Source organism: Echeneis naucrates, chromosome 22 (genome assembly GCF_900963305.1).
Source record: "Echeneis naucrates chromosome 22, fEcheNa1.1, whole genome shotgun sequence".
Lineage (NCBI taxonomy): Eukaryota > Metazoa > Chordata > Actinopteri > Carangiformes > Echeneidae > Echeneis > Echeneis naucrates.
The window spans coordinates 17,608,306-17,620,651 of NC_042532.1; the positions used below are offsets into that span (position 1 = coordinate 17,608,306).

Below are 12,346 nucleotides of genomic sequence, written 5' to 3' on the forward strand. Positions count from 1 at the left end.
TTAAAATGAAATGGCTTTAAATTTAAAGGCCAATCCTTATTTCATTAAAACGGTCGGCCTGCTCGGTGTTCAGGAACTTCCGGGTTCTGCAGCGTGCCGGTCCAGTCACAAAACACCAAATCTCGCGATAAGTGACGTCCGCGTTCGGCGTGCGAAGAGCGAGGACGCAGGTAAAGTCCTGAAAGGTCCAGTTTCTCTCTTTCCTCCGCTCCGGACTTCGTGCTGCTGCAGCCGACACAAACGCGGACGGAAGTTCGTGTTCGTGTTCGTTTCCGACAGCTCGGTGCCGTTTTCCGTGCTGCAGCCGCCGCTGCTGTGAGGAGATAGTTAGCTTGTTTTGCTAACAGTCAGGTTGCAGATGTGTCGGCCTCTGAAAAGTGACTGAAGAAAACGATCCAATCAGTTATTCATTCATTTCACAGCTATTGATGGCTTAATATCATTTCAATTTATTAGTGTTATTAACCGGGATAGATGAAAAACGCATGTTGTCTAGTTTTCGAAATTACAGAATTAATTCCTCCTTTTATAAAATAACATTTGTAATTTGACAGCTTCAGGCTGTCCTTGGATAAAATCTTGCTGGGCTCATGAAGGCTATTTTTAATTGTGGCATTCAAAAAACGAAATTTTTTTCGTCATCAATTAATCTGTTTATTAAATTCTTTTTATTTTCGATGGATCAAATATGAATGATCTGTAATCTGTCAGAAAATAGTAAAAATGACCATCACAATTACAAAAAACAGACCTCAAACCAAATATGATATTGTTTTAATAATATGACAAATCTGAAGTTTTGTTTATGAAACATAATTGCATTAGTAATCAGATAATACATTCATGTTCTGTTGTGTGACAAAGACTAATTGAATTATCTTTTTCTTTTTCTTTTTTCTACAGCAATTTTAGAAAAAATTTTAGAGTTATTGGAGACTATAATTAATTCATTAACTGAACAACAGTTTTGACAATCAGGGAATAATTTTTGCAATTTTTTTTAACATATATTTTCTGGTTCCAGTTTTCAGATGTGTGGATGGGCCTCTTTTCTGTTAGTCTGATCATTCAAACCCCAGTGAAATTAGTATGTGTGGAGAAGATAGTAAAGGCGAAGATCATGATATAAAATTAGAGAAATTTAAATTTATTCCTACTCCAAACATACTTGTGTTCCTTATGCACTGTGGCTTTAAATGACTTTCTCAGGAGCAGCTCCGGAGAGAAGATGTCTCAGAAAACAGCTGACACGACTCTGTCACTTCAGTCAGACTCTCATAAGCAGACAATCCTGAGCAAATTCGACAAGCTCAGGAAAAGAGACCTGCTCTGTGACGTCACTTTTGTTGTGGAAGACGTCCACTTCAAGGCACATAAAGCCCTGCTGGCAGCAAGCAGCGAGTACTTCTCCCTGATGTTCACGTCCGAGGATCACATACGGTCGACATACAAACTGGGCGGGATGGCGGCGGAGATGTTTTCTGCAGTGCTGGAGTTCATCTACAGCGCCCAGGTGTCTCTGCAGAGGAACGCCACAGAGCAGCTCCTCGCCACAGCTCATCTCATGGAGGTCAACGACCTCGTCGATATGCTCACTGAGCTCACTGGCTCTGCTGCTGAGGACAACGCCCAGGTGCCTGGTGTGTCGAGACGTAAAAGAGGACGACCTAAGAAAAATGTGGATGTTCCGGTAACAGAGCCAGGGGGTGAAAGTGCACCCTGTGAGGAGGCCCAGGCTGCACATGTTGACTCCGCACACAAAGACAAAGAAAACACAGACTGTGAGCCAGGAGTGCAACAGAGCCGGCAGAGCAAACGCAAAATCAGGCCTCCAATAAAATACAAAGGTTGCAAAGTGGACCGTGACATGACAGTTAGCAAGGAGCTCGTGAAAAGAGGAAGGAAAAGGAAATATCCTGTCACAGAGGCCCGCTGTGAGGACTGCAGCAAAGTGTTTAAAAATCACCTCTTTCTAAAAATTCACCAAAGGACTCATACAGGTAATGAGCTGTGAGAGCTGTGATTTCAGGGAAGAAAGCGAAGAAATAACCTTTTAAAAGAATGATCGGAATTTATTTCATTATTCCTAATAAATCAAGCACAGCCAGATGAGACTGGACCAAAGTTCCACATTTTTTGGCTACATAATTTAAAATGTTCAGCACTGAAGGAAAGTGCCACCAGTGATCACGCCTTCACTCTCCTTTTTGTCATAATCCGCTTTTTTTAATTAGTTTTTTTGGTTTGTTGACTTCTTCATGTCAAAAGAAGACAAATTTGTGTTCTTCCATCATAAAGGATTTATAATGTGGCAATCAACAGTTATTTCCATAATTTTCCTAAAAACTTAATCTGATTATTTGTGGTATAAAATCCCATAAAATAATAATATGAGAAGTTTCCATTATAAAGACAAGAAACTCTCATTTAAGAGGCTTTTGAATTTCTGCTATTTTTGTTGATGGTAAAAGAAAACAAAGGTTTGTTTGTTTTTTTTGTTTTGTTTTGCTCCATCAGTTCATGAAATTGCTGCCATTTATTTTTTCTGTCAATCATTTAATTGATTAGTCAGCTAATCACTTGGTTCCTTTACCTAACAGTGTCCTGTTGGGGGACACAAAGGAACCAGCACTCGGTTTTTTCCTGGCTTGTCTGATAACGTACCTGCCTCCTCAGGGGAGAAGCCTTTCCGCTGCCTGATCTGCGGGAAGTGTTTTACCCAGAAGCACACGCTGCTGGTTCACCAGCGGATGCACACGGGAGAGAAGCCGTTCGTTTGCACTGTCTGCTCCAAAGCTCTCTGCACCAAACACTCTCTGCAGGAGCACATGAACCTCCACAAAGGTACGATCTGATGCCGTCTCTTCTTATTTATCACCTTTACCCTGTAAATAGACTTCATTGTTATAAGAACAATTGATTGATATTCCTGTCAATGATCTGTCTTGTTCAGCTTTATTTTTTTTATTCTGCATCCATCAACAGAGAAAACCTTCAACTGTGATAAATGTGGGAAGGCTTTCACTCAGAAGAGGCAACTTAAAAGTCATTACAGAGTTCATACAGGTGAGAATTCAGCATTTTGATTCTAATGTCACTTCAAAGGCTGAAAATGTGTTTTTTTTTATTATTCTTCTTTTCTGAATTAAAGGAAAATCTTTACCAGAATGTGCTCAGTGTCATCACAAGTTCATGGACACAGCTCAGCTGAAAAAACACCTGAGAACCCACACAGGTAAAATCAGATACTGATCTGTGAATAATTACAGCCACATTAAAACGAACAATGAACAGTGAGATTAAGATGTAAAAGTATTATTTTTCTAAATATTCCTCTTTACAGGTGAGAAGCCTTTTACATGTGAGATCTGTGGGAAGTGTTTTACAGCCAAGAGCACACTGCAGACCCATATCAGAATTCACAGGTGAGATTTTGACGTTTGACATTGAATTATTCGTATGTTTTAGATTCATTCAAGTTATTTTACCCAATATTTTTATTTTAACAATCCGTTAACTCTGACAGTTCTTCACACTGCAGCACAGTATTTAGCAGCTAAAAAGCCAGAAACGGCAAAAGAGTGAAAGATTTGCTCAGATGGGCAGCAGACCAAATTAAAATTGAACATATATTAATAGCTTTGTGTTCTGACATAATTATTTGGTCCGTGTTGTCGTAGTCTGAAGTTAAAGATCATCTTTGCTTCAGCTCTTTATTTATTCAGAGCAACCTTGTGCCAGAATGAATAAATGAAAGAGTGAAGCCAATGGGCAGCCTCTTTTTTTTACCACACTGCCTCCAGTATTCATCCTGAGCGAGACCCTCTTTGAATTCAATTTTGCAGTCAGAGAGAATATCTCATTATGCTCGTCCTACAGAACTCATGTCGGTGCACACTTGGGAAATCTCCAGGATGGGATTATTTCTCCCATTTTGGTTTGACACAGACAGTAGTGCAGTTTGTCAGTTTTATTGTATAATTCTGAAGATGTTTTGTCTCCAACCAGTTCATGTGCAGGTGTCACTGTACAGCTCACATTTAGTTTTTCATTGCAGAGGTGAGAAGCCGTATGACTGCAACATCTGTAACAAGTCGTTCTCAGATCCCAGCGCGAGGCGACGACATGTCATCTCCCACTCAGGGAAGAAACCCTTCACTTGCTCCTTCTGCAGCCTTTCCTTCACACGCCTGGACAATCTGAAAACTCACACCAAATCCCACAGCAAGGAGAGAGCGGCGTCAGCTGAAGCCTCATCAGACGCCTCAGCGGCGCCTCAGGAGGAGGTGCGGAACATCCTGCAGCTTCAGCAGGAGATCCAGCTGGTGGTGACCAGAGACGTGAACAACATTAACTTTGTGCCGGATCAGGACCAGGAGATCAGCATCATCACCACAGAGGGCGCGGCGGCAGACTCAGCCCACTCGAGGCTCACGCTCCTCACCCAGCCGTCGGGACACGTGCAAAACGTGGCTCTGGTCACTCAGGGCGCCGTGGTGGACCACGCCCCACAGATTCAGACCGTCAGCATGCTGGAAGGCGCGATGACGCCGCAGTCTGAGCAGATGCATGTCATCACTCTGAGCAAGGAGGCGATGGAGCAGCTGCAGCCCCTTCAGGTAGCTCAGCGGCCCGTCCAGCAGCTGCAGGTGATGCATCAGCCGGTGCAGCAGCACAGCCAGGCCATTCACATCAGCAGCCAGAGCAGCCAGCCCATCTCCATCAGCCAGACCAGCGAGCAGATCTCCAGCCACCACATCCAGGGACAAACGTTTCAGATCCAGGCAGGAACTGTGTCCTACCTGTACACCACCGGGCTGCAGCAGGAGGGCTGACGCTGCTGAGGCCAAACTGATACAAGCACGTCAGTAACGGATCGACAAAATGATCTGAAGAATAGAGATGTTCTTCTACAGCTGTATGCTAAATCTGGTGACGTGCTGGCAAACATTCATTATCCTTACATACAGCTTTATCTGCATCAGCAAGAAGCTTCAATCTCTGTAAGGAGTTCTCTCTTTCACATTGTGCTGGACACAAGATGAAGTCTCAGGTGTGAATGTTTTTCTCGTTGTGGCTTCATGAAACAGTGCCACGTCACAGCTCTGGGAACAGCATGTGTGCTGCCAGGACACGAAGCCGAGACGTTTCCTGAAAGAGAATTTGAGCGTTAACTGTGTATTTGTTCGTCTCTTTCATGTAGGTTCGGGGCCTCTGGTCTCTGCTCAGCTTCTACAAACTGACCGAGCCACATGCACATAAATTAACAGTACAGTAAACGGTAAATAATGAAATGGTTAGTTTAATATTTGTATGCTGACTGTCGAATGTTATACACTATCAAATAAAGTACATTTATATTTTTTGTTATTAACATTTTTTTCCTTTTGCTTCTTGAAAACATGGCGTCTCAGTGAGCTGTGTAGTTTATTTGACATGAATATCAAGATAATACTATTTTGGAGATGATTTTAAAATAGAGTTGGCATCCTAGATCATTTGAATAGTTCTTATTGGCATGTTAAAACTTTCAAATTGAAGCAGCTGGCAACTAAACAGGTAAATTTCATTGCTGCAGGTGTTTCCAATTGTTTCTGAGCAGGTCAAAGTGACAGACGTTTAAAAGAATGAATAAAAGTTCCTGTCACAAATCAAAGAAGTGAAGAGAAACATCCTTCCTCATTTCAAAACACTGAGCCACTTTAAAGCTGTTAACTTTAGAATTCAGGAACAAAACTGAGATTCACCACAGCGTGATTAAACTCTCGCTTTCAAATGAAACAATTCCTGGTCTGAATTTCAATGAGCAATTTCACGACAACTGGACAAACTTGACAATTCTTAGCATAATCAGAAGCTCCCATATGAACACATAATGGACATTGTGGCCTTTCCCTTCACCACTGTTGAGACTTTAAACTTTAGTTGAAACACACGTCGGAGGCTCACTCACTGCTTTGGGTCTGTGTATTGTTGTGTTGTGTGCTGTTTCTGCTCTCCGGTGTCTTGGCTCTGTAGAGAAGTCCTGAGGTGTGGTGTGCTGTGTGAGGCCGCCAAGCTGCAGGCTGGACTGTTGCCGACTGTCCCTGCCAAGACCTGAGACAGAAATAGAACAGAGACTGAGCTTTAAGGCTCAGGAAAATTCAAAAGTTACAGGTGCTTTTTTTAAATTTTACTCCATGAGCAGCTACCAATCAAAATTGTCCTGCAGTGTCTTCACAGTGAGGTGTGACGGTACCTGCCAAGGGACTCTGACAGAGCACAGATAGAGGGAAGGACCTGTCAGGCTGAATGGAGAAACTCTCAGAGGACAGACTGGTCCATTTGTTCATGTGTACCTGTCGTGGAGGAGCACTTGGAGAAAACTGCCTCCGTGTCCTCCAACCGATGTTTCAGCTTGGCCACTTGCTGGAAGGCTTCCTGTTTGAGGCAGCGCTCGTGATGCAGCTGGCTCCTCACCTTGACCCACAGTTACACAGACATTACTACTTTAATCACATATTTTCTTCACTCAGCCACTCACTGAAGATCTCATGGGTCCTTCTCCACTAATGCTGTTATCAGCACAATTTAACCCTTTATTTTCATTTTTTACATCCTCATCACTCCAAACAACAAAACAATCTATTTACTATAATAATTATTATCATGATCATCAGTATCACAGACCTGCTGGATGTGTTTGGCACTGCGTTGTCTCTGTAACTCGATCATCCTGCTGCCTCTGTCCAGCTGCTCGCCGAGTGCTTGGAGCCGTCTGTCTCTGTCCTCCATGTCGACCTTCATTTGTTCCAGGCTCTGCACTCGGTGTGTGTCCAGCTCCCGCCTGCTGCAGGCCTCCTGTGCAGACTGATACCTGGCTGCCTGGAGCTCTTCAGTCTGTGAGCAACCGTTGTCATAATAATAACCCATCAACGTGTCATTTTTTTAATTGTTGCAGGCTCTTAAATGTTATCTTCTTATCAGTTTGTTCTTCTGTGAGGATAAAAGGAATATTTTTCAATGCCTGACTGAACAACACATGAAATCGACTCTATGCTGTAACTCTAATAGACAATTTACTGACCAAGTGAAATTATTTTTTAAATTGTGGCCATCAGAGTTTCACTTCATCTTTCCAGAGCCCTTATCAAAAGCCACTTCCTGAGAGTTGTGGTCACACATTAATGAATTAGCTTCAAGCTGTTGACATTTAAAACTTAACAGATCAAAAAAAAAAAGAGAAACCATCTTTGAAAACAAAACCATTTGAACACACACACATGAAAAACATCCACAGTAAAGGACAAGATACTGAACTTTTTTTTTTCCTTCTTTGTGTATATTAACAGGTTAATGTATTGATATATTTCACTGCTTTATTTTTTTTTTACAAGGCAGCATTTGGGAACAAACTTTGACGTGCAGAAGAGACTCCACCTACCTTCCTGCTGAGCAGTTTCTTGGTGCGGCTGCACTCGGCCTGGCAGCAGGTCAGTGCCTGCCGGGCGGCGTCCAGTTCTCCCTGCAGGATGACCACGTCCTCCTTTGCTATCATCTTCACTCTGAGGGCCTCAGTGCGACTGCTAATCTCCCTCTGGACACAACAACCACAACTTTCTGTCTGCTCTCGCCTCCTTCCAGTGGGAGATGACTGATTTGTGAGTATTGAATATTCCTCCATCGTGCTCTGACCTGCTGAGTGTGAAGCAGCCGTCTGTGAAGTTTCTCCTGGTCGACCACCTGCCTCCATCGACTCAGAGCCTTCAGCTTACAGAGCAGAGCAGCCAGCCGGCTGTTCTCCAGCTCCAGCTGCTGGACTTCTTCCTTCTAACAAACACAAACAGGACGCCATCAGTGCATTCAGAAATGTAAAGCTTACTCTTTCTGTCACTTGTTGAATGGATCTGCTCCACCTTTAACTGCATCAGAGCGAGTCCATCATTCTGTTTGCTGCAGCCGTGATTCTTTCTGAGGCTCATTATTCTGTCCACTCCCTCCGCTCTTATTCTGTTCACCGTCTCACTCACATCCTGCTCCATCTGCCGCCGATACTGGTCAAGTCTGGCCTGAGACACAAAGAGTAAATGGCATGGAATATAATATTACAGGAGTAATCTGAAAATACAGGAAAGAAGTCAATAATGGACATAACAGGAGAGCGAATTAAGTCAGACATTTATGCATGACAAACTTGAGTTAAATAGTTTTTTGGAACGAGTTTAAAATCCTTCCTCATGTAAAAATGTATTTTGTAGAAGAGGTGGAAAAATCAAATTTAGATTTAAAAACTTCTGACCTTCAGCTGGATGCAGGTGGAGAAGAGTTGTCGGACCAGAGGATCGTAGCGCTCTTTCAATCTCAGGCCGAGTTCTTCTTCTAGAGAAAGCTTCTGCTCTTCAAGGTGAGCCACTCGAGCCTGCAGCCCTGAGATGTCCTTCATCATCCCGCGACAGAAACCTGCCACCTGTGGAACAATTTAATGTCAATTCCTCAAAGAAATACTGTACTCAGATGAATTTTTCTCTGAACTAACTGAGCTTCCCTTCCTTATCGTTACAGTGCCCACCTCTGTGTGACAGCTGCTCCTCTGAGCGTCTTTGAGGCTCTTTAAATCCTGAGGGCAAAATGGACAAGATGAATTCAGTCCTCGGGAAATACAAAGTTTTGTTTCTCTTATATATGAGAATTAGCTTTAGCATACTAAGTTGACATTAACTAAGTTAGATGTGGTGATGACCCACACAATGTACCTGCTCTTTCTGGTACAGCAGCTGTATCTGTTGCTGCAGGAGTTGTTCATAAAAGTGTGAGTAAAACAGGAAGTTGCGACGTTCCTGCTCCATCAGAGAAGAGCCGAGCTGAGCCGCACACTGCCGAAGGCGATCTGGAGAAATCCTCAACTGGGAGAGGAAACACACAGGAATATTTTTATTCAGCACGACAAGCTTTGTTGCCTCTGAGCAGAAAAACAGCTTTTTATCTTTTCAGGTAATTGTGAGGTTCACAGCACATCGTTTTCATCAGGCAGCGTTAAAGCTTGCAGCAGATTCATTTTAAAATAAATCCATGTGTATCAGGCTGTGTATGAAGAGGAGATTCTTCAAATTGGTAAAAGGAGGTTCAGTTTAAAATTATTTAAACAGTAATTTGACTTCTGACTGGCACTATTAAGTCTTTTATTCATTTACAGAATCTAGCCTATAGTTATGAATGTCAGTGTAAATGGTTGTCTTGATGTGACAAATTGGCAACATGTCTGAGGTGAACTCACCCAGATGGGCATAGATAATGAGTAGAGTAAATGGATGGATTTGAAGAATATAGAAAAGGGCGATACGTTTGATTGCAGACAGCGTTTGATCCCACCTGTCCCTCCACCTGCTCAGCTCCCTCCTTCAGCTGCTGGATGAATGTCTCCACAGTCTGAGGCCACTCAGGGGACAAACTGAACTTCAGTGGGGATTTTTTCCAAAGCTCTGATCACACACATTATAATTTCATTGTTAGGATAACTCTGCAGTTGCCTCTTCTGTATGAGTGCTTAAAGGTAGATTCTGTGTGTGATTTTAGGAGGGGTGACCTGTTGGGAGGCAGGTATCCTGTTGAATCCTCTCTGAAAGCACCAGGGTCATTTCTCCACTGATCTTCCTCTGCGCTGCCTTGATCATGTCACACTCTGTGCTCTCCAGCAGTCTGTGAAGCTGCAGCGCAGACATTTCACAAGTTAACAGGGTTTTATTTTTAAGACATGAGGCTGTAATTGTATTTGTTGTGTCTCTACCTGCCAGGTTTTCACATCCACCTCTGATGCTCCAGGAGGAGGCAGGAGAGACTTGCTGCCAGACATCAAGACCTCATAGTCTCGATCCTTACCCATGTTCTGAGCCAGAGCCTTCATGCTGGGGTAAAATATCTCTGCTCTGTAATGCACATATAACCAATTTCATTCACATAATTACTGCTTTAGCTTTAGGACTTATCCCAATCTTTGCAAAAATGTAAGAAGGGAAGAAAAGGCCTTTAATGTTTTGTAAACTGTTACTGTCTAAAGGTAAAAGTCCCTGTTTGAAAAATGCTCACGGTACCGGTAGAGCTTCACAAACTGCTGATATAACCGGGGCATGGTGAAGACCTCAGGGCCCAGACGTCTTTGAGCCCAGCTCTCCTTGAAGACCTGAAACTGCTTGGTCAGTAGGAGAAAACCCTTCAGCACAGACTGGACTCGAACCGGTTCCTGAGGAGGAGCAGATGTTGTCATCTCTTCTGCTTCTGCTTCCAGGAATCTCCTATCCATCTGAAACATGACATATATATTTACAGAGAGAATCATAGTTGGTCTGGTTCAGGATGAATCTCAGTAGGAACTTATGGAACTTATAAACAGACTTTTACATAATCAGGTTTTCCATCACACAGGTCATCCTTGTTGCCATGGAGACGAACCGGCTGTGCATCTGTTCCACTGTTCAGGACGTCCCCCATGAGCAGCGACACGCCAAGGTCGGCTGCGTTGGCCTGCAGTCGGCTGCAGTCACTCAGACCACTCAGGCAGAGCTGCAGATTAAAACCCGCCATCATCTGTTAATGGCTCTCAGCTGCTTTTCTTCTCTCCACTTCCTCCTCACACTCTCAACTTAGAGCAGTTACAGCATAAGGAACATCTAACATGAGGCTAAACAGCTGACGACAAATCAAACGAACACAAAGATTAAATAATAACAAATAAGTCAATATTTTTTTGAATAAAAGCTGCCTGTATTTTTGACTTCACCCACATCAATGTCAACACACTGACAGCGTTACCTTTGACTGCCCCGGATGACTGACCCTTGAGAGAAGCGCCAGCAGACAGGTTAACAAAAGGTGAGAGCTGACCAAAGACTAAAAGATATTTCATTCTGCATGCAGCTCTCTCTGACCTGCATGCAGTATTCGATGTTTGGCATGTTCCACACACGCAGGGGAAACAATCCATAACAGGCCAGGAAACTTCTCCATGGATACATCCTCTGTGCCTGAACAGGAAATCAGCAGGAGACATGTTAGTCTCTCCTCATCTTTGCATGTACTCTTAAATGAAATGATACAGGTGCATGATTTTTTTTTTTCCTCACATGCATCCAACACCAAACTAACCTGACAGCTCTGGGCCTCCAGAGGTCGAGGAACAGGCAACATGAGACTGAACCCGTCGGTCTGAATAACATCACTGAGCAGAGGGAGAGCAGTGGACATGTTGTCGCTCACCGTCTGGTAAGAAGTAACATCACCGGAGGAGAGGAACGCCTCCCTGAACACCACAAAGACATTACAGACTGGAGACTGGCTGCTTCTATTACATTTTACTCCTAAATTACGATGTGATTGTGAGGTTTACTGTTTACTGCTACCATGCTGACAGGTCTTACAGAAAGCTAATGTATTTGTTAACACTTCACTGTCAGTATCGGTATAATCTGCCCGAAACAAACAAGCTTTTTCTACTTGATATAAACATTTGCATGAGGCATCCACTCTGAAAGCGTCCCACATGTTCTAACGCTTCCTCCAAACATGTCTACGGTGGCCGAGAGAGCTCATCGCACTGAAAACACTACAACGGCAAATTTAAAAAATAAATACATAACTAAAAATCGTGATGCAAATTGGCATTTAGTTTGTGATTAATGCCAGCAGCTCTAATATTAACACATTAATGTTAGCAGCTGTAACATTAACACATTAATGTTAGCACGTTAATGTTAGCAGCTCTAATATTAGCACATAACTGTTAGCAGCTCTAATCTTAACACGCTAATGTTAGCAGCTCTAACGTTAGCACATTCATGTTAGCAGTTCTAATGTTAGCAGCTCTAATCTTAACACGCTAATATTAGCAGCGCTAACGTTAGCACATTTACGTTAGCAGCTCTAATATTAGCACATTAATGTTAGCAGCTCTAATCTTAACACGCTAATATTAGCAGCGCTAACGTTAGCACATTAATGTTAGCAGCTCTAATCTTAACACGCTAATATTAGCACCGCTAACGTTAGCACATTTACGTTAGCAGCTCTAATATTAGCACGTTAATGTTAGCAGCTCTAATCTTAACACATTCATGTTAGCAGCTCTAATACTAGCACATTAGCTGTTAGCTGTTCCGACAGCTGGTAAAAACACATTAACGTTAGCCTAGCTGTCTTCGTTAGCTGTCTGAGGAGCAGCTGGTGACAGAAGTGAAGAAACTACCATTTTTTCTGTGTACGCTTTAAATTCGCCACATTTCCTGCTTCTACAGTTTAAATTTATTTAATTTTATTTTTAAAAACGCTGTCGTGCCGTCATTGTAAACACAGTGACCTTTGACCCCCCGCCCCCGGG

The 12,346-nt window shown here is 42.9% G+C and overlaps 2 protein-coding genes across 2 annotated transcripts; one reads left to right on the top strand and one right to left on the bottom strand.

The window, feature by feature from the left end:
- The first annotated feature begins 148 nt into the window (after window positions 1-148).
- zbtb24 (zinc finger and BTB domain containing 24) lies at window positions 149-5,344 on the top strand. The gene is made up of 7 exons (XM_029493157.1): window positions 149-170; window positions 1,210-2,000; window positions 2,677-2,844; window positions 2,986-3,066; window positions 3,152-3,235; window positions 3,344-3,425; window positions 4,058-5,344. Exons 2-7 carry the CDS (start codon window positions 1,229-1,231, stop codon window positions 4,833-4,835), a joined length of 1,965 nt encoding a protein of 654 aa, XP_029349017.1. The 5' UTR covers window positions 149-170; window positions 1,210-1,228; the 3' UTR covers window positions 4,836-5,344.
- LOC115035379 (coiled-coil domain-containing protein 162-like) lies at window positions 4,947-11,240 on the bottom strand. Its single transcript, XM_029493153.1, has 17 exons — window positions 11,119-11,240; window positions 10,902-10,997; window positions 10,375-10,536; window positions 10,068-10,276; window positions 9,764-9,902; window positions 9,563-9,683; window positions 9,349-9,458; window positions 8,733-8,882; window positions 8,549-8,596; window positions 8,279-8,446; window positions 7,896-8,048; window positions 7,675-7,809; window positions 7,424-7,576; window positions 6,670-6,879; window positions 6,339-6,459; window positions 5,954-6,096; window positions 4,947-5,151 (listed from the first exon to the last, which is right to left on the bottom strand). The coding sequence occupies exons 1-17, from the start codon at window positions 11,215-11,217 to the stop codon at window positions 5,098-5,100; spliced, it is 2,271 nt and encodes a 756-aa protein (XP_029349013.1). The 5' UTR covers window positions 11,218-11,240; the 3' UTR covers window positions 4,947-5,097.
- Window positions 11,241-12,346: the final 1,106 nt, after the last annotated feature.

Excerpts from the sequence above, each read along its gene's own strand:
- zbtb24 (XM_029493157.1), top strand. The coding sequence starts at position 1,229 with ATGTCTCAGAAAACAGCTGACACGACTCTGTCACTTCAGTCAGACTCT. Across the intron at positions 2,845-2,985 it reads GCACATGAACCTCCACAAAG|AGAAAACCTTCAACTGTGAT; the intron begins GTACGATCTGAT and ends ATCCATCAACAG. Across the intron at positions 3,067-3,151 it reads TCATTACAGAGTTCATACAG|GAAAATCTTTACCAGAATGT; the intron begins GTGAGAATTCAG and ends TCTGAATTAAAG.
- LOC115035379 (XM_029493153.1), bottom strand. The coding sequence starts at position 11,217 with ATGTCCACTGCTCTCCCTCTGCTCAGTGATGTTATTCAGACCGACGGG. Across the intron at positions 7,810-7,895 it reads TCGCTCTGATGCAGTTAAAG|AAGGAAGAAGTCCAGCAGCT; the intron begins GTGGAGCAGATC and ends TGTGTTTGTTAG. Across the intron at positions 7,577-7,674 it reads GGCTGCTTCACACTCAGCAG|AGGGAGATTAGCAGTCGCAC; the intron begins GTCAGAGCACGA and ends TGTTGTGTCCAG.